Here is a 21,776-nt window from a genome sequence, read left to right as displayed (position 1 = left end):
CATAACACAAACCGTTATTATAAGGACAGTAGCTATACACACACACACACTTCACAAATGTGTATTAAAGGACCAATTGTGATTTAATGGGACACAGCTAAACACACACACAAAAGTAAACGCCTTGTGTATTAAAAGGACATAAGTGATCTAGGAGGACGAATGGTTACACACACACAAAAGTAAACGCCTTGTGTATTAAAAGGACATAAGTGATCTAGGAGGACGAATGGTTACACACACACAAAACTAAACGCCTTGTGTATTAAAAGGACATAAGTGATCTAGGAGGACGAATGGTTACACACACACAAAACTAAACGCCTTGTGTATTAAAAGGACATAAGTGATCTAGGAGGACGAATGGTTACACACACACAAAACTAAACGCCTTGTGTATTAAAAGGACATAAGTGATCTAGGTGGACGAATGGTTACACACACACAAAAGTAAACGCCTTGTGTATTAAAAGGACATAAGTGATCTAGGAGGACGAATGGTTACACACACACAAAAGTAAATGCCTTGTGTATTAAAAGGACATAAGTGATCTAGGAGGACGAATGGTTACACACACACAAAAGTAAATGCCTTGTGTATTAAAAGGACATAAGTAATCTAGGAGGACGAACAGTTAAACACACACACACACACAAAACTAAACACCTTGTGTATTAAGAGGACATAACTGATTTATGAGGACATGGTTAAACAAAAAAGTCAATGTTTTGAACTTTTTCCATCTAGATACAAAGTAATTTACAAATATGCCCTTATAGTTACTTATGTGGCATCCTGATCAGTTTGTTTTTACATTATACATACACACTAATGTAAATCTGTAGAGTGTATTCAAGCAACTGTAGTTTCTTTGGTATGACAACTAAAACAATCTACTAATAGAACAAATGCAGAACACAGCATATGAACAAAATGCAAAGTTTAGTTTGTGCTCGTTTAGAAAATCGAATTAATACAAATAAAACATTAGCTTTACTAAGTGTATTATCCCTCTGGCGTCTGAGGGTGTTTTGGGGCTATGAAGAAGTATTGACATGCACTGACATTTGTGTTGTTTTAAGTATCTTAAAAAACATATGATTGGTTAATGTGTGATAACACTGTAAACAGCACAAGTTGAGCTACAATAATACCTATGCAGCATGTTTGTATGTGTTTGTGTTTTTTGAGAAAGAAATGATTATGCGTGGTTAGTGAAAAACTAAAATTTAGAAGTCACTGAAAAAAGGCCATGAAACACACACAGAACATTTGTGCACAAGACTTTTGAGAACTGGATCCTTTAGCCTAGTGTTTTTTGCTTTGAAAGGGTGTGAGAATCATCTTGTTCACTTGTTCACAGAAAACACAGGTCTTTCTCACCTTAGCCTTACGTTTCCACCCACCAATTTTAATGCTCATTTTGGAGATGCGCATAAAAATTATTGATGGAAATGTCAGATCCACATAACTTTTGAAAATATGCATAAAAAACTTGCACATAACTGAGTAGGATAAACTTTTATTCGATAGAAAAGATGTGCATAAACTACGATGGAAACACTTTTACTGACAAATTACAGTATGTACATTAAAAAAAAGATTTGTTATAAGAGATCATATGCTGATCAAACTGTGTGTAAATGGACAAACCAGCAGGCTAAGCACACAGTAACATCTCAAATGTTGTTTTGGTCATTCTAAAATTTCTTAACTGTTTCAATATTAATGTTATTATATTATTAATGATCTCCAGAGCGTCTGGAGTGTATCAAGAGCGTCTGTTCTGCTAATTCTAATAAATAAGTACATTTATTAAATAAAGAAAAGCTTGACGCAGCTTCTTATACCGCAGTAAATTCTATTTTTACAGTTGGTATTTGGCGCCTGTTTAATCAGGAAGTGGCGATTTAGTTCTCTTTGACTCGTTGGATGGAAACGCTGCTTTATTTGCATCTTTTATGCAATATTTTAGTTTTGCACATAAATTTGATTAATATTATTGTATGGAAAAATAGCTATTGCCTACATTTCAGTCACACAAAGAACAAAGTCACGTACGAGAATGGCTAGTCCTTTTTAATAAATAATTATCTTAAATTCACTGACCTTCAACAGGGACATGTAGCCTACTGTTACTCAATTAATGAGATTATTATTCTTTCTAAAAACTGTTTAGTTTTGCATACATTCTAAATTTCATATCAACCTCTACCAATTGATCAATAATAGAGGCAGACACACAAGTGCACTTAAATTTATTAAAACTGATCAATGAGTATAATAGTGGGAATGCGTGTAAATTATTATTTTTTTTTTAAACGTTGCACATAACATTTATTCATTCATTCATTCATTTTCTTTTCAGCTTAGTCCCTTTATTTATCAGGGATTCGCCAGAGGGGAATGAACTGCCAACTTATTCAGCATGTTTTTACGCAGCGGATGCTCTTCCAGCCACAACCCATCTCTGGGAAACACACATAACGTTACTTATTTTATTATACTTAAATATTTAAATACTTTAAATGTAAAATTACGCATTAACTTGAGCTGTTTTCCCATGCTGCCTCTGTTTCACTGATGCAGTGGTGTTGCTTTTTTAAATATATGATCATATTTGCTATAACTTTGCATCTCTTTTTTAAGATGTTGCCATAGTCACTTGTAATATCTGTGCTCCATTGATAATGCCTTTTTATAGTCTCTGAGTGTGCTTAACTCTGAGTTGGTCTACTCAAAGTTTATTGACATACCTCAGATCAGCTATTTTGAAACCGAAAACTCTGAGTTTTTAATCTCTCGGTAAATCAACTAAGAGTTTAAGTTTAAACTCAGAGTCGTTTAAACCTCCTTACTGAAACAGGCACCCAGTCTTTGTCATGACAACCTGACATAATCAAAACAAGTAGTTTATGGTTGCCATGAGACCATTATAATTATTTCATGAATATTTTTCTAATCACTTTTTAATTTTTAATTTATTTATTTAAATTAAATTTTTAAAAATGTTTTTTTTTTAAATGTTATTAGAAGTCAATCACAACATTCTAACAACACATTCAGCTTTTACCACTGTATTCGTGATCAAGAAAAATATGAATGAAGCTGTTTTAAAATTTAAACAATATTAATGTTCATTTTATGAAATTACACAATTATAATGCCCTCATGACAATCATATTTGACCGATTTATTAAATGCTTTTCTCTTGTCTTGGTAATGTCAAGTTGTCATGACAAAAATAAAAAACGTGTGATGTATTGGTTTGTTAAGTTGTCATTTAAAATTGACATAACGAAGCACATTACATCAAATTACAACTGTCATTTGTAACAATTATATAGTTTTTATTACAGTTTTATAAACACATTCTTTAAGTCAAGTGTTATCAAAAAGACTACTTCTACCTGATTCCATTTCAGCATCAAACCTGTTTCTGACAAAGTCCCTGATGTTTTGAATGGAGCGATTTGCCAACATAGGATGCTCTGCGGATTTGCATTGTTGGCATTCTATTTTTGTGGCAAGTTTACCCTTGGAAACATGGCTTTGGAAATGTCTCAATACTGCAGCAATTTCATCAGGAGACCATGGTCTTTGTTTTTCTTCTTGCGTAATTTTCAGAAGATTTGAGAATGACTGCAAATAAGAAAACAGATTCATGGGATCAGCACCATGTTGATCAGAGCTCATCTCCATTTCCCAACCACACCCTTTTCTCAATCATTCTTTATTTAACTTTTTTTGATTATTACTAGAAGTAATTGTATTTTCACAATACTCAAATTTGGAACTGATCAGTACTGGAATTTAAAAACATCTATTTCCCGATAATATCTGGGCTGAGCTCATTCTTAAACAGCGCTGATTTGCCATTGTGTTCATGTGCTCAACAGAAATGACTGTGATTGGCCTTAAAAGGTCATCAGTTTACCAAACTCACCAATGTTTACTGAGTGTAAGCCAAGGTTATTATAGTTAATGAAAACGAACAAAAAAACTAAAACTAAAAATGTAAAATAATTGTCGTTAACTAAAATAAAAATGAGAGTTTTTTTTAAAAACTAGACCTAACTGAAACTGTATTGTGTACATACATAACTAACTGAAACTAACTAAAGTTATAGCAAAAACCTCCTTCGTTTTCATATTTGTAAATGTATTTAATACATAATCTTACTGTAAGCCTTTTAGTAGTAAATATAATCTGCGCGCAGGTGTTTGTTTTTAACCTTTTCGCACCTGAGTCTCCTGCCGCCATTGGCCAGATTGAGCCGGTTCTTCTCTAGTCATCCTTACTGTTGCTCCCGCGACAAAAACAACGAGTGGACATGACAGCAGCACGGTGACAGCATTAATTACAGAGACTTAAAACTATTACTTAAACATATTTGTGCTCAATAATGGATTTTATTTCAGTATCGCAAACTAATCTTTTTAACCGGATCTTCTAAGTGAACCAATTGAACAAGCTCACCAAATCAAACTGAATAATTTCAAACGAATCGCGTCTCAAGTAAGCACTTATCCACAAACTACTTACTTTATAACAAGCCTAATACCCCCCTCTGACCGTACGTTCACACCGAAAGCGGCGAGAGCGTCCAAGGTCGCCCTGGCGACAACGCTGTCTGCCTTCAGCTCCGGCGGTGAGAGCGTCAAAACTCGCTACATTGATCTCGTACTTAAAGGAGCCGTTGCAGCATTATCAGTTACATTCCTGCATAAGACATGTTTTTAGCGTGAAAATGTTGCGCACTTCTTTTCAAATTCATATAACAATGGAAGATCAAGTTGCATGTGGTGTGGCTTTGCTCTATTTATCCAATATGTGTCCATATGTCTGAAATATCCTGAAGCAGCTATACTGTTTTGTACTGTCACATCGCGTGAGATTCCCGCTTTTTAAAGATAAATTTACATAACATTGATGAACATCAGTAACTCGCCAGTAACTTATTTAATGTATGTTCCTGTAAGAAAACATTGTAAATAATTGGAAATCCGGCAACCGCAATAATCAAACCCTTGGGAACAACTGTGGTCGGAACCAAAGTTCACAGGTCTGTGTTCCCTGAACTGCTATCAAGCGGTGGACGTCTTTATTCTGATTGCTTGCCGCCGAACCGCGTCATAGCTCATTACCATAAAGTTGACTTTATTTCAACTCTCCTCGATGCTCACGCCGGCGAAGACGCGCCGCGCTGCTCCTCGCCGCTTATCGTCGCCTATCGCCGCCGGCTCTCATTGAAAATGAATGACTTCCGGCTATTTTGACGCTCTCGCCGCTTTCGGTGTGAACGTACAGTGACTCTGAATAATCCAATATATACTCATTCAGTTTTTAGAACAGTAACGTTACATTGAGAAGCGGTGAACCGATAAAACTGCGCATGCATGATTCAGTGAACCAAACACAAAAGGTACAGCCTGCTGTATGACTGAACTGAATTTAAAACAACTACAGCTAAACCGATGGCTTAAATGAAAGGATCTGGTGAAAAACGTAAGTTTATTTCTTAACAGACAATCGTAATGGAATTTAAATAAGTGAATCATGATTCAGTTGGTTGCAAAACTTTACTGTAAGACATTTTTCATATCATGGTGATGTTTTAACTGACTGAATTACTATTGCTGACTACATAATGTTGAGTCATAACATCCACGTTAAAAATCTATACCTCCCATCACCATGCCCGGATTAATAATTCAGAAGCTCCTGGGCACAATGTCTTGTAGGCCCCCTATAGCCGCACCCCATAGTTGAATTAAAAAATAAGATTAATATAATATTTGTTAAATAAAATTAATTTATAATGTATTGCCCACATTTTTAAAATGAATGATATACACTACATATATTTCTAGTCTACAAAGATTAAACTTATTTTTAAGCATTTAAAGCACACTTTGAAAAAAATACTAATACAACTAGGGGAAATTAATGGATTTTAATATATTTGTTCAAGTTCACTGAAGCAGCACAAACATTTATATTTAAGGGTATTTTTAGTGTATAACTTCTACAAACTTATAATGCACATGATTTAGATATAACACCTCTCCAATCCAGTTCTAGGAATCTGAGTCCTCCATAATACACACATATTAATGATTCCTACTTCTCTTGCTCGTGATGAAGAGTAGGCAAAATCTAAATGCGTACTGGGCCTGTGCCCATAATGCCCATTGGTTAATCCAGCCCTGCCCATCACTACTGTGTCTAACCTCAGAAGAAGCCTTGCACACATATTGTACTTAAGACTGCTGTCTTGTGGGCTGTTGTATTTGAATTTGAGGATGGTTTTTATGCTGTTGATTTTGAATCTTGCACCTAACAAATGTCCTTATTTAGAAAAAACTTAAATACTGGAACTAATAAAAACTAAACTAAAACTAAGACATTTTTAAAATATAGAAACTAATAAAAATTAAGAAATCTACCTCAAACTAATTAAAACTAACGGAATTTGAAAACCAAAGGTCAAAACGAAATAGAAACTGAAACTAATAAAATATTCAAAACTATTATAACATTGGTGTAATCACAGATACAAGGACACTGGAACGTTTTAAAGCTGTGAAGTTCAGCTGGTCTGTCTTTGAGCTGACATATGAACAATCCCCTGATGAATCGACTGATCTTCACTGCTTTAAAGCACTCCAGTGTCCGAATTTTTGTGTTTCCACTTAGTAAACGGTGGGGAGTTGATGACCTTCACAGTCAATAACAGTAATTTCTGTTGAGCATGTGAACACAACAGCAAATCAGTGCCGTTTAAGAACACGATCAACAGTGCTTAAATTTTAGTGGGAACGTTTAGCGGACGTTTTTCAAATTTCAGTACTGACTGGACCGCATACCGCATCGTGAGAGCACTTAGGTGCAACAATTTAATTAGTACGATAAACTAATTGACCATACTTGGCACTACATTGTGCCTTAATAAAAATGTAAATAAACAAAATGAAATAACTTGATTTATGATATTGGCAATATTCCTTTTAACAGGTTCTTAGAAAAAAGAAAGAGAGAGAGAGAGAGAGAGAGAGAGAGAGAAAGAGAAAGAGAGAGCAGTAAATCAAAACATGACTTTAGCTGGGTTTTCACAGAGAGGGTTACAATTAATTTTTTATTGTTATTATTTTTTAATTTATCAAAGCACAATACTTACTTTTACATTTCACCCTAACCCACTTGAATGCATTGTAGGGCCCACTGCAGCTGGCACATTTATCCAAGCTTGACACAGCTACTGATATTACATAAAGTTTACAAATCTGTTGAAAAAAAAAAAATCATCAGCAGCAGTAAATACACAAGGACACAATACACAGCCTATATTAATACACAATATACCACCATAAGTAAGTAGAAAGACACACAACACATAACCCATGTTAAATACACAATATAACCCTGTAAATAAATATCAGGACACAACACACAACCTATTAGGCATGGGATGATAGTCAGTTTCAAGGTTTACAGTTAAAACAAAAAAAAAAATGTTATACCATTCCTAAGGTATATGTACGTTTTTTTTTTTTTTTTTTAAGATGTTGTCAAAGACCATCTACAACATAAACTACAATTCAGCTTAAATTCATCCCACAATTCCTCAAACATTTGAAAAACAAATCACTTGTGCACCACCATTCAGCATGCTGTGCACCTGAACAGTGCAGTGGCTTATTATTCAAAGAAAAGAAAGATCTCCAAAGATGTATTTTCATGTTGTAAAGAAATCTGTGTTTTTAAAAACTAATGGAGATAACAGAAGTCAATTACATGGTTTCCACTACATTCATTCTTTCATGGCGGGGCGCCACACCAAAATTTACCCCACCACTGCTACATTACTACTCATTCAAAACATTCAGTCATTGTTTTTTTAATAGCGGGTTATAAAACGCACCAAAACGCATTAAAAGTTAAAGGTGCAGGTGATTGTCTTCAGAAACATTTGTTGTTGTGCTGGTTGAAAGTCTCTTCACAGTCCAATAGTAATGATTACAGTAAATGATCTAAATGTGTTTAAATGTAATTTTATATTCTGGGCAAGGCATAAAACTAAAAAATGTTTACCCAATTAAATAGAGTCGGACCGACATCTCCCATAACTCCGATAAGCAGCTCAGACTGTCTGTCAGCAAATGTAGATTGGGACTTCTGCGCATCCGTTCAAGCCATTAGGATGTGCCCGTCTGCATAAGCTGCCGGGCCGTCACGAGACGGACCAGGAGAAATCAAAAAATGAATTGAAACTTTTAAAAACCTATATCAATATTGGAGTAACTTGAGCACGCTGGAAGAAAGACAACACCATTGCTGAAGTATTACTGTTAGACAGGTAATGTTCTGTTTTAAAACTATTTTAGTCAGGCTAAGCTAATGTTAGATTGTGTTCTGTTGTGAATGACTTATATGCACAGACGTGTTGTTCAGCCACTGAAATCTCCCAGTGAAAGATTGATGTGATTATTTTCAGTTTCATAAGGTCCTTTTACAGCATCGATAATGTAGATTTATATTTAGTTTAACAACAAAAAATCAGTAAATAGCTCTATTCCGCCAAACTGCTTTATTGAGCTGAAGTTGCTTTTATATTCACATTGGGTCATTTTTGAACAATGCCAGCCTTCCTATACCGTTTACCGCTACTTTGAATATTCGCTCTGAAATAGCATGTAAGTATGGCTAAGTAATATGTAATTCCTGCACGACGCTGGCTAAACACTAAGTCTAACTGGCGAATGACATGAACTAGTGGGTTGTCTGTCTGTTGTTGTGATGCGGTGCGCGCGCTAGTTACTTCAGGGGTTGTGGCTTTGAATCACAGTCCCTCCCCGCCGTCCAAAGATAATATGCTAAGCGGTTAGCATTTTGGCACATCACCTACTGCACCTTTAAGTGAATTATAACAGAGTGAACTTTTCTGTAACAGTAGTATTGCTGTGCGTTATTTGTTTAAGTAGTTGGTAGATCAGTGTAAAAGGCCCAAGAGAGTCTGCCGCCACATCTGAAAAAAATTCTAAAGAAAACACTGAATTATATATTTTTATTATTTAGCCTGACATGTTGAACGTTTCAAAATAATTTAAATGTTTTTAAAAAAAATATATACTTTGATTTATTTTTTTTTAATCCAAAGTAATCATACTGTCAGAATCATATACCAGCCCATGCCTACAACCTACTGTATAAGTGAATACAACAACAGTGAATACGAGAACACACAACCTAATTTAATACACAATATAGTACAATCAGTAATTATGGGGACACTACACACAACCAATAGGTCCAATTTGGCTTTAGTAATGGAAACCTGCATCTTCTGTCCCTCCCCCACAATACACAACATGACAACAACAGTAAATACGAGGACACACAACCCAATTTAATACACAATATAGCACAATCAGTAATTATGGGGACACTACACACAAGCAATAGGTCCAATCTGGCTTTAGTAACAGAAACCTGCATCTTCTGTCCCTCCCCCACAATACACAACATGACAACAACAGTAAATACGAGGACACACAACCTAATTTAATACACAATATAGCACAATCAGTTAGGGCTGCTCGATTATGGGATAAATCATAATGACGATTATTTTGGTCATAATTGTTCTCACGAATTATCAGTTGAAGTCAAAATTATTCGCTCTTCTGTGAATTTTTTTTATATACAAATATTTCCCAAATGTTGTTTAACAGAGGAATTTTTCCACAGTATTTCCTGCTTCTTTTGGTAAAGGCTTATTTGTTTTATTTCGGCTAGAATAAAAGCAGGTTTTAATATTTTGAAATCTAATTTAATAGCTCAATATTATTAGCTCGTTAAGCAATATATATTTTTAATGGTCTGCAGAAGAAACTACTGTTATACAATGACTTGGCTAATTACATTAATTAGGCCTTTAAATGTCACTTTAAGCTGAATACTAGTATCTTAAAAAAATATCTAGTAAAATATTATGTGCTGTCATCAAAGCAAAGTTAAAAGAAATCAGTTATTAGAAATGAGATACCAAAACTATTGTTTAAAAATGGGTTGAAAATAATTCTTTCCATTCATAGATATTGGGGGGAAAGGGTCGCTAATAAATCAGGAGGGCTAATAATTCTGACGTTAACGGTATATATGCAGTTATTTTCCTTCCTGTAAATAAGGAAAGGGAAATAAATACAATAAAATAAAAATATGAAACAAACTGAGCTTTAAGCATCTTTACTGCAAGAAAAAAAAAACTTTAGCTACAAAAGTCCTTCAGTCAAGAGCAGCAAGAGATTTTCTCCATTTGTTTGATAAAAAATTAATTCCTTAAGCAGGAATATTGCGTGCTGTCACTTAAAAGAATAGTGCGGCTCTGATATGGTTTCTCTTTCACATGTTTTTTTATTCTCAACTAGTTTATTACAAAAATGAGGGTTAAAATGAATAATCACTAAACACCGCGCTCTGACACGAATGTGCATGTATTTGACCATTAAAGCACTCACTTTAGAATGACTTTAGATGTGTGTGCTCTGCTCGTCTCTGAGGCCAAGCACGCACACACAACAGCATGCGCTCGTTTGCACGTTTAAAAACATGAATGATTCGAATGTACATAAATGAATGATGCTCATCCTGTGCTGCAAAAGTTACATTACAGTAGATGCTTTTAGTCATTTTTACGTGGAACTGAGCTTTGCAGAGCAACAAATGTGCAAAACTGGAATGGGGCGGTATATGATGCAATAATCGTTTATCTTGATTAATGTTTTTTCATGATTGTTAGAAGTCAAAATGGAAATCGGATTATCGATTATTTGCACAGCCCTAAAATCAGTAATTATGAGGACACCACACACACACAACCTATAAGTCCAATCTGGCTTTAGTAATGGAAACCTGCATCTTCTGTCCCTCCCCCACAACATGACAACAACAGTAAATACGAGGACACACAACCTAATTTAATACACAATATAACAAAATCAGTAATTATGGGGACACTACACACAAGCAATAGGTCCAATCTGGCTTTAGTAATAGAAACCTGCATCTTCTGTCCCTCCCCCACAATACACAACATGACAACAACAGTAAATACGAGGACACACAACCTAATTTAATACACAATATAGCACAATCAGTAATTATGGAGACACTACACACTAGGGCTGCACGATATTGGAAAAAAAATTGACATTGCAATATTTTTTTTCCTGCGATATATATTGCGATATTTTTTTATATATATACTTAAGACTAGTGCTGTGATGGTCACCGTGACAACTGGGTCACCACCGTGGTTAGTTGCCACCACGGTTGTCCATTGTCAAAAAAGAGAAAGTGATAAATGGAAGACATTGATGAGAAATGGAGCAACATATTTGGTAACTAGTTAAGAACGCGCCGCCCCGCAGCGTAGAGAAACCTGCTTTGCGAGAAATGCTGGCGGTGGAACAGAAGCAAGAAACCCTATCGCATGGTTGTGAAAAAGTAGCCTGTATGTGCATTTTCGCTACAAGCACACCGTCTAACAGTGTATTGCTGGAAACATTATAACCCCATTCTTCACTTAAACCGGACAAAGTCAACATGTTAGTTTTTCTGGCAAATAATTTAAAATACGAATACAAAAGGTGGAGAGAACCTACGCTGTTTTTTTAAACATCTGACTTACATTGTTACTAGGTTAATATTTTCTTTTTACTTACAATTATTAATATTTATATTATTATTACACTGATGAGTAAAGTGCCATTTAGGCTGTTTGCTAAGTAAAGTAACATTTAATTGTTATTATTATAAGGTTTCAAGCAGTTAAAGTTTTTTAATATTTAACTACAATATTTATAAACAGTTTTGTGTTGTTTTATTAACGAAAGTTAAACGCGTACGTTTATACCGATGTTTTATTTATTAATATTAAGTTAAGTTATTCCTTAATTTTTACATTAAAGGTAAATTAACTTAGGTAGGCTACTTTATTTGTTTATGTACGAGATCGAGGAACAAGTTTGCCAGTAAATAATGTTCTCACCACTTTAAAAAAATAAAAAGATAAATAATCAGCGAAAAAGATGCAATAAAAAATGCGAAATCATTCTTCACAATCAATTTGTACGTGCAATAAGCCTAGGGTATATTTAGCATACAAGAACAACCCCTAAAACAAAGTCTAGAGAGAATTTTAATATTAGTTAATATTAATGATTATAAACACGAATTGCGTTGTATGATAAACGCCTCACAATGTCGTGATCTTTTCTAAAGAACAGATAATCCATGTTATCCCCGTCTCCCCAGCCAGGTTTTCATCTGCTTTTTTTTTCTTCTTCTAGCTACAAACAATAAAGTATCAGCGCCAGACCAGTGGTTTAAATGATATTTCACTCTCCTGATTTCTTTTCTTTTTATTTAAAAAAACATAAATGTTTAAAGTTTTGTATTGCATATATATTTTTAAAGATTATCATTCAGTCTACCTGCAGTGCATACGAGAGGTTGCAAATCCCCTTTATTCATGCTACCTATTTCATTTATGACACTGTAAACTTGACTTGGCAGGCTGATCATCTTTAAACTCAAAAGGTATTTTTTTAACTTCTGCATAATGTGATGTTTCTTATTACAACTGTTAGCGGTGTCAAAATGAAAGCAAACATTAAAAAGGGTTTTGTTTTATCAATTGTATAGTTTAGTTTTAATAATAATGTATACAATAAATTATAATATTGATTATTGTGTAGACTACGGTGTCCAACAAAACATTTTTATTAGGTTACTCTAATAGACCTAATCCCTAACTGAAAAACGAATGTGAAAATGACAGGCAGTTGCGTCCCTGCTAAAATTAATTTAACGACAAATTTCTTTTGCATTTTTTCCCTTTTAGAGATCAAGAGAGCTGTATTTAAGAATTATTTAACTAAAACATGAATTGAATGCCCAGTTCTTTCCCGTGTGAGTTTAGTGCGCCTCCGGATCTTCGTTTTAAAGGTTACAGGTGCACCCTGACCTGACGCGGGGACCAGATCTCTGCACTATTGCTTTAATTTCACAATTTTCATAACTGCATTGCATTTTCATATGGTAAAATATCAAAATTTATGTTCTGAAAGTAGTAGGAATGACAGGAGTGTTAGTAATTAATGACAGAAAGAACTTGCGCTTTTGAGTGAACTTCTGTCAAGTGTTATTTTAGTATGATTAAAAAAAATTATTTAACAAAAATAGTAATGCAGTATTTTTTTGCTCTGCCAAGCCTTCTCTGTTGCTGTGGGGCGCAGCAGCATGCGTCAGTCACCCTTTCCCCCAGCCCCACCCCACCCCCGACTCCTGAACAGCATGCAACACACAACCTATTGGTCCAATCTGACTTTAGTAAGAGAAACCTGCATCTCCTAACTATTCCCATTTTAAAAATGACATAATATCCAATTACACAAATAACCCGGAGAGCAATTCTGCTAGGTATCAAACACTTGTAGGTATCTAATACATTTACCTTCTGTGTTCCAGTATTGTCTCCTGCACAGCTGAGTGAAGTACTGGTCTGGATTTCAGTGTCAGAGGTCACCTGTTTAGATGAACAACACTATTAACACAAGTAAATCCTTACAGAACTGACAAACTGTATAAAAAGTAAACTTTATGAGAGTTTCAGCATATATAGAGAGCTAAACTAAGAGAAAATATACAGTCAGTGTTCTCAGACATTTATTTTCTGTGTTCCAGTATTGTCTCCTGCACAGCTGAATGAAGTACTGGTCTGGGGATTTCAGTGTCAGAGGTCACCTGTTTAGATGAACAACACAATATTAATATATGTAAATCCTTACACAATTGACAAACTGTATAAGTAAACTTTGTCAGTTTCAGCAAATATAGAGAGCTAAACTAAGAGAAAATATACAGTCAGTGTTCTCAGACATTTACCTTCTGTGTTCCACCATTCTCTCCTGCACAGCTGAGTGAAGTACTGGTCTGGATTTCAGTGTCAGAGGTCACCTGTTTAGATGAACAACACAATATTAACTTGGGTTGGGTACCAAAACCTGGTGCCATTATAGCACCGGTACCTAAGTAACCAAAGTGTACCGGATCAAATCAGCATATGAATTTTGGGGCCTAATTTCGGTGCCACTGGTGCTGCGACAAGGACAAATGAAGGACGTAAACATTTAATCCTAAACAACTTTGAGGAATACGGACAGGCAATGTAAGTGATTGTTACTGTCGCTTAGGGAACGGACGCACGCAATGCGCGCAGTAAAGCACATTCAGCCTGGTTTTCGGTCAGCGAGAGCGACACTCCAGATCAACACGCATGACCACTTTCATCAAAATTGCTTAAACTAAGCATTTTAAAGCATATTTTACAAGCAAGGATTCTTACACAGCAATGTGCTTTACAAAAGTTGTGTCGTGTAAGGGGGAAACATGTCAAACTTAATGACACATTTGAGGGCTCAAAGGCAGAGGAACTCTACTTTCGCGGCACTTGCTCTCTGTAAAGGTGCTGCGCGGATCAGTTCCCTGCATTCGTCAGAAGTTGACGCCCAAATTGACACAGGTAATAAAAAGATTGAACTGCAGTCATGTTCAGGTTGTGAAACACTATCAAAATGTCCACTGTTGATGATATTAGACTTCTGTTTTCAATAGCGATTTTAACACTTTTATAATAGGAAGTCCTCGGCTATGCAGAGACCATTATTAATTAGAAATCTAGTGTACAGAGTTTAACGTTAGGAAATGCAGTCTTGAATTTACAAACAGTCGGTAAGTACCAAAGAACAGATGTAAGACATTGATCAGATGTAGTTTTCAGTCACGCTCATGCAAGTCATATTCAACTTGTTTAGTTTTGCCTTCATTCATTTTTGATTTCCGTCTTCAACACATGATTTATTTACAACACTTTTTTAAACACAATAGTTTAACTTATAACTTATTTCTAAAATCTGCTGTTTTATCTTCCCCATGCTAGACAGTCAGTGCAGAACATTTTACTATTTATTTTGCAAGACAGTTGTATTCAGACAAAGTCCCTTTAAGTATTTATAGTCTTTTATTCAGATTAAAGTGTAATTTAATGACTTAATCAGTTTACTACGAAAGTTAAAATTATTCAAATTATTTTGTAACTGATTTTTTGTGTAAATCAAAAATATCCAGCAAATATTTCTTGAAGAGGCTAAAAATACTGACCTTATTTTTATTTAAATTAAAAACAGCTTTTATTTATGAAATAAACAATAAGATATAGAACTTATAATAACTCTGGAATAATTCTTTTTTTTTTAGGAAACACTTTGAACATTTTCAGAAAAATTATTTTAAATGAATGGGAAAGCAAAATAAATTGACTTCAACTGCAGGCCTGTTAAAGTTTACAGATGCAACAATGTGCCTTGATGTACTTGAATGTTAGAAATGTGTTCTCCTACACCAGTATAACGTTACTTGTCAAATAAATGAACAAGGAAGGTTATTTTGAGTTTAAGTTATTTAATTATCTTGTTTATGAAGACTGCAAAGTAATGCAAGAAAAAAAATGACTTTGAATCATTTTTTAAGTATTTTGTGATATACATGTTAAAATGTGCCTCCAAAAGTACGTGGCCCCTGCCCGCTCCCCCACAGGTTAATAGTAAGCTAATGTAATTTCAAATTGCAAATCCTAAATTCATGCTAACCAACAAATGATCAAAGGAAATGTATTAATGCAATTCAAATACAAAAATATGAATTGATGTTTACTTGAAACTTTAATTATATTGTTCTATTAAAATTATTATTTTTTTAATTGTCAAATAAAAGATTTTTCTAGAGTCATCCACCATAATTTTGTGGCTAAAAAGTATCGGTTCAGGCACTGTTTTGGCACCGGTTTCGTTTTAAAAGTATCGATTTACAGTAGGTATCAAAAAAAAAAGTGATACCCAACCCTTATATTAACACATGTAAATATTTACACAATTGATAAACTGTATAAACAGTAAACTTTATGAGAGTTTCAGCATATATAGAGAGCTAAACTAAGAGAAAACATACAGTCAGTGTTCTAAGACATTTACCTTCTGTGTTCCACCATTTTCTCCTGCACAGCTGAGTGAAGTACTGGTCTGGATTTCAGTGTCAGAGGTCACCTGTTTAGATGAACAACACAGTATTAATATATGTAAATCCTTACAGAACTGACAAACTGTATAAACAGTAAACTTGACAGTTTTAGCATATATAGAGAGCTAAACTAAGAGAAAATATACAGTCAGCGTTCTCAGACATTTACCTTCTGTGTTCCAGTATTGTCTCCTGCACAGCTGAGTGAAGTACTGGTCTGGATTTCAGTGTCAGAAGTCACCCGTTTAGATGAACAACACTATTAACACAAGTAAATCCTTACAGAACTGACAAACTGTATAAACAGTAAACTTGACAGTTTTAGCATATATAGAGAGCTAAACTAAGGGAAAATATACAGTCAGTGTTCTCAGTCATTTACCTTCTGTGTTCCAGTTTTCTGTCCTGCACAGCTAAGTGAAGTACTGGTCTGGATTTCAGTGTCAGAGGTCACCTGTTTAGATGAACAACACAATATTAAACAAATGTAAATGCTTGCAGAATACGGTATTTTTCAAAGATTTAAGTTTGTTTTGGCTTAATTTTATATAACCAAACAATTTTTAAGAAAACAACTTTAATCTCTGCATACCTTGTTCCTCCATGGCCATTCTGAAACATCATAGTTATAAGTGATCTCTTGCCCTGGACTGATGTCCTTTGTTGCGAATAAGCACAAATAGGGTTTTCTATCAACATTGATTATTTTCATTTTGCTGTTTGTGTTTATATGATTGTCATTAATAAGTCTACCCAACGAGCCATCTTCTCTTGCAGCATCAACCCTGAATCATAGAAAACAATGCCACCTCATGTAATTACAGTAGTTACTAAATTACACAGTAAGTAATTGCAGATCAAAAAAAATTATCAAGTTTTAGAAAAGACAAGTTCCTTTTTTATATATATATATATTTAAGGAAAATACAGAAACATAAATGTTAGCAAATTTAATAAAGCAATATACATACCATAACAGTCTTCCATTAAAAAGCAGTTAAAACAAAAACACTTCAAGTGCATTATGATAAAGTCTGCGTCTTCTTTCACATTCTTCTTTGGTTATTATGTCTCCTCTATATTCAACTAGAAAATCTTCTTTTCTATAGTGGCTAGAGCTGAATACTCCCCGACCTAGCAAATGATTTTTCAGATTAGTCATGAAAAAGAACAATTATTGGAGATCCCTGACGTAAACAGACTTTTTTTTCTTACCTTTGAATAAGCTTATGTATTTTATTTCAAACCCAGTTTTATCTTTTGAAGTCAAAGCATAGTACACTGCTTCATCCTTTGGTTTCAGTTTGAGTCTCTGCGACCTTGCTGTCACCATTTGTCGCAAGCAATGCACCAATGTCACTGTACATCAATGCATTTTTGTAATTTTTTTTTTTTATCATATTTAGTTTATTTTTTCAAAGGGTACACATGTTAAAGTTTGTGCTTAGTCTGTAATATGCATGTCAGTATGACATGCCAGTGAAACAGGAAAAAAAATGTAATGTAAGTTACTTAAAATTATTTGTTTGCTTTTACTTTGTCAGTAAAATGTCTAGATATGGCAAATACACAAAGACTACATATTTAATAGGATGAAACATCTGTATACACGTTACCTTTACAGAAATATTCACATGTGCAAAATACAAATGTGAAATGTGTGCTTCTGGAACACTTTTGTGTGAATCCCATGTTAAATTATGCCAAAACCACCAAAAGTGTTTTGGAACCACGTTTCACATTTAGATTTACCATATGTGAATGTCTTGTGACCATTTTGTAAGTGTAAGCAACATTATTCATAAATAAAATGAAAATGAGGACAAAATAAAACGATTAAACTACTTCATCAGCACGTGCTATGAAAAATACAGTTAACATACAGTTATTCGTCTTGTATCTTGGGTGCAGTAAAAACGTCTAATAACAAGTTAGACCATAACGTGTAACTTATCATTACATACATTAGTGATATCAATCTGACAATAACGTTATGACTTGATTAGCAAATACTAATCTTACAAAATTAATAAGCACACTATAAACGATTACATGCAACGCATCTGTTACTTTGGTAAGCCATGACGACATTGCAAACATAAACGTAATACTAAAACAATAAATCATCATTTTAAAAACGATAGTTCATCATTCTTGACAGGAAATGAAAAGTACGCTAACTTACAAGGTTAACAAGGTTACTTTTACTCGCTGTTAAGTTTAGTCAAATAATGCACATTAATCGTGTAACGTTAGTACACTTAATTATCTGGGTGTTTATTTAACAGTCTTACCTTAAAGGTCTTGAAACTGATGATTGACACCCATGTGTCATCGGATCTTCCAGCATAAAATCGCTTGAGTTCAGTGGCTATCAGTTTCCATAAATTAATTCACATTTAATCAATCGTATGCAATCAATCGTCGAATAAACAAGCTCCGTGCTTCTTTGTGTTGTCTTCAAACGATGAGTGATATCTATCTGTCCAGCGCGGAATTGATTGAGTCAGGTGGTGGCGATTGGCCAATAACAGGCATTTATTTCTTTATTGATCTTATAAAGGTAGTGGGGGATTTTTATTATTTAATTAGAACGTAATTCATATTTATACATATTTAAAACTATTTTTTAATCATTATTGTTTACACAGATGTTTGACAGATACAGTTATTATGAGGACGTTTGATGGTCAGCCAATCACATGCCGCGATTTCATACACTCGCATGCATAATTAATGAGGGGATGCAGTACTCAGTCCGGGCTACAGGGGCGCATGTCGAATACACACGTAATACACAAAATCAGGTTTATGTGAACTATAAAGTCATGTGGAGAAATTTTGGATTTGAGCTCTTCTACATTAAAGAAGCACTTCTACATTGCTAAAATTATGAGGACTCCGACCATGTCCTCATAATTGAAAATGTCCTCATAATGTGGCGTGTATTCATATGAAATGTCTTCGTAAATCACATAAACCAACACACACACACACACACACACACACACACACACACACACATATATATATATATATATATATATATATATATATATATATATATATTACTGTGTATATTATGTGTAAACTTGTTATCTTATATACCAGGATATATAATATTGTGTTATTTTATACTTAAATTGCTAGTATGGTTATTAGAATTTGACAAGTTGTATTAATAGAAATGTCTTCCATAGCAGTAATTGTTTTTACTTTTAATACTTAAGTTCCGAGAATCAATGACATTTTTATACTGATGTAAACAATATTGAAAAGGAGGACTTTATGCTTTAACTGGAGTCATTTTGAATTAGGATGTGATTTTCTGACCTGTAGACACTGTTCAGCACACAAAACACTGAGCTCAGACTGAGATCTGGCATCAGACGCTCGAAGCAGATCATACGCTTTCCTCAAATACGCAGCATCTGAAACACAACACAGAAGGGAAATACATGAAGGAATACTGAAAACATTTAGATGAGGACAAAATCATTCACCCTCCTGTGCAATATATTAATTCTTTCCCAAATATTTCCTAAATTATGTTGAAATTTTTCACAGTATTTCCTAGAATACTTTTTTCTTCTGGAGAAAATCTTATTAGTTTTATTTTGGCTAGAATAAAAGAAGTTTTTATGTTTTTTTAAAAGCATTATAAGCTCAACATAATTAGCCCTCTTTTGCAATATTAGTTTTGGATTGTCTCCAGAACAAAGCACTGTTACACAATGACTTGCCCAATTACCCTAACTTTACCCTAATTACCCTGGTGAAGCCTTTAAATGTCACTTTAAGCTGTATAGAAGTGTCTTAAAGAATATCTAGTCCAGGGGTCTCAAACTCAATTTACCTGGGGGCCGCAGGAGGCAAAGTCTGGGTGAGGCTGGGCCGCATAAGGGATTTCACAAAAAAAAAGTCCTCAAATGTCATTATTAACAGTTTTAATTATTTCTTCTGAACATGAAGTGTCCTGAACATTAATAGAACATTGAGTGAAGATTATGAACAGGTCTTCTGAACATGGCATCTTTTGCCTACTTCTTGCTGCCAGAGACTTGACAGCGCTTCTTCCCACAAATCTGAACCACATTTGGCTTTAGAGCGGAAGCAGTTGAGACCCTCAGTATGGCTTGAAGATGATCATCATTAAGTCTAGACCTGTACTTTGACTTATTGAAGTCCTAGGGAAAAAAGTGGGGGAACTCACTCAAAACTTCCATTCCCTCACCTAAAAAAAGGCGTATATATGTATAAATAAAACACCCCCACCCCACTCCAGTCTCATCAGTCTGTACCAGTCTGTATCTACCTATAATATCAATATATATAAGATGCAGGGCAGGCACGTGCACACATAGGGCTCAACCTGTGCAGAGCACATGCCCTTTTTAATCTTGCATAGAAAGTGCCCTTCCAAAATGATCAAGTGCCCCCGCGACGCAACACACCCTCGGTCCCGCCCTTCAGTAGGCGCGCGATAACACCGCTCTTGAGTACGCGCGCGACAATACGCATTGAGTGACAAGCGCGCTGTGTACGGATAGAATCAGCGGAGCGGGGAGCGCTCTCTCTCCCCGCTCCGCTGATTCTGTCAAAGTATACAGCGGTCGGTGCGGGCCACAAAATATTGCACTGAGGGCCGCAAATGGCCCGCGGGCCGCGAGACCCTGATCTAGTCTAATATTATGTGCTGTCATCATGACAAAGAGAAAATAAATCAGTTATTAGAAATGAGCTATTAAAATATTATGATTAGAAATGTGTTATAATAAAAGAATAAAAATATTACAGGATGACTAATAATTCTGACTTCAGCCTGCACTCATCATATACAGTATGAGCACAGTGTCTCCATCTTCTGATGGCTACTTCCAGCAGGATAACGCAGCATGTCATAAAGCTCAATCATCTCAGACTGGTTTCTTGAACATGACGATGAGTTCACAGCGCTCAAATGGCCTCCACAGCCACCAGAGCTCAATCCAATAGAGCAGCTTTGGGATGTGGTGGAACGGGAGATTGGCATCATGGATGTGCAGCCGACAAATCTGCAGCAACTGTGTGATGCTATCATGACAATATGGAGCAAAATCTCTGAGGAATATTTCCAGTAGCTTGTTGAATCTCTGCCATGAAGGATTAAGGCAGATCTGAAGGCAACAGGGGTCCAACCAGGTACTAGTAAGGTGTACCTAATAAAGTGGCCAGAGAGTATAATACATTATATATATATATATCAGGGCTCGAAATTGCGACCATTTTGGTCGCATATGCGCCCGAAAATTAATCTATGCGACCTCATAATATATCTGGGAGCATTAGTGCGACTGCAGATAATGGTTGTAGTGCGACCTGTTTTGATTTTTTTCTAAACACGTGCTGAATCGCTCTTCCCTGCCGCTATATTGGTTCATATTAGCTGTCATTCACTCAAGGTATTCTGCTGTCAGATCACAGGGAAGGAGCTTTTATGACCACGGGAAATGCAAACGGCAGAAGAGTGAAAACTTAAAGCACACAGGTTTGCAAACCCCACCTAAAGTTGAGGCGCAGATGAAAGCGATCATGACACGTCACGTGGTGAATAATGATCCGCCAGCTGAGATCAATCGAGTACGCGCTTAAGGT

At 35.1% G+C, this 21,776-nt stretch overlaps 3 protein-coding genes across 20 annotated transcripts in view; 1 reads left to right on the top strand and 2 right to left on the bottom strand.

The window, feature by feature from the left end:
* Positions 1-21,776, top strand: part of inpp5a (inositol polyphosphate-5-phosphatase A) — a 639,159-nt gene that overhangs the window by 521,621 nt on the left and 95,762 nt on the right. The window lies entirely within an intron of this gene.
* Positions 1-21,776, bottom strand: part of cfap46 (cilia and flagella associated protein 46) — a 199,082-nt gene that overhangs the window by 160,214 nt on the left and 17,092 nt on the right. For all 18 annotated transcript variants that reach the window (XR_015506532.1, XR_015506533.1, XR_015506534.1 and 15 more), the window contains exon 2: positions 19,476-19,573. Coding sequence is in view for 8 of the 18 variants with exons in the window: in XM_087279866.1 (XP_087135992.1) it covers positions 19,476-19,573 (98 nt within the window). In the remaining 10 variants the exon portion in view is untranslated. The remainder of the gene's footprint in view (positions 1-19,475; positions 19,574-21,776) is intronic.
* Positions 3,326-18,515, bottom strand: LOC101883185 (uncharacterized). The gene is given in 11 exon segments (XM_087279921.1): positions 3,326-3,643; positions 7,183-7,288; positions 13,522-13,593; positions 13,732-13,788; positions 13,791-13,811; positions 13,953-14,024; positions 16,097-16,168; positions 16,312-16,401; positions 16,525-16,596; positions 16,735-16,927; positions 18,437-18,515. Coding segments are annotated over 11 exon segments (870 nt in total). The 5' UTR covers positions 18,493-18,515; the 3' UTR covers positions 3,326-3,584.

The sequence above is a fragment of the Danio rerio genome, chromosome 13, assembly GCF_052040795.2.
Source record: "Danio rerio strain M-AB ecotype USA chromosome 13, GRCz13ab, whole genome shotgun sequence".
Lineage (NCBI taxonomy): Eukaryota > Metazoa > Chordata > Actinopteri > Cypriniformes > Danionidae > Danio > Danio rerio.
Note: the sequence above shows the minus strand (reverse complement) of the source record. Positions and strands in the feature narration are given on the sequence as shown.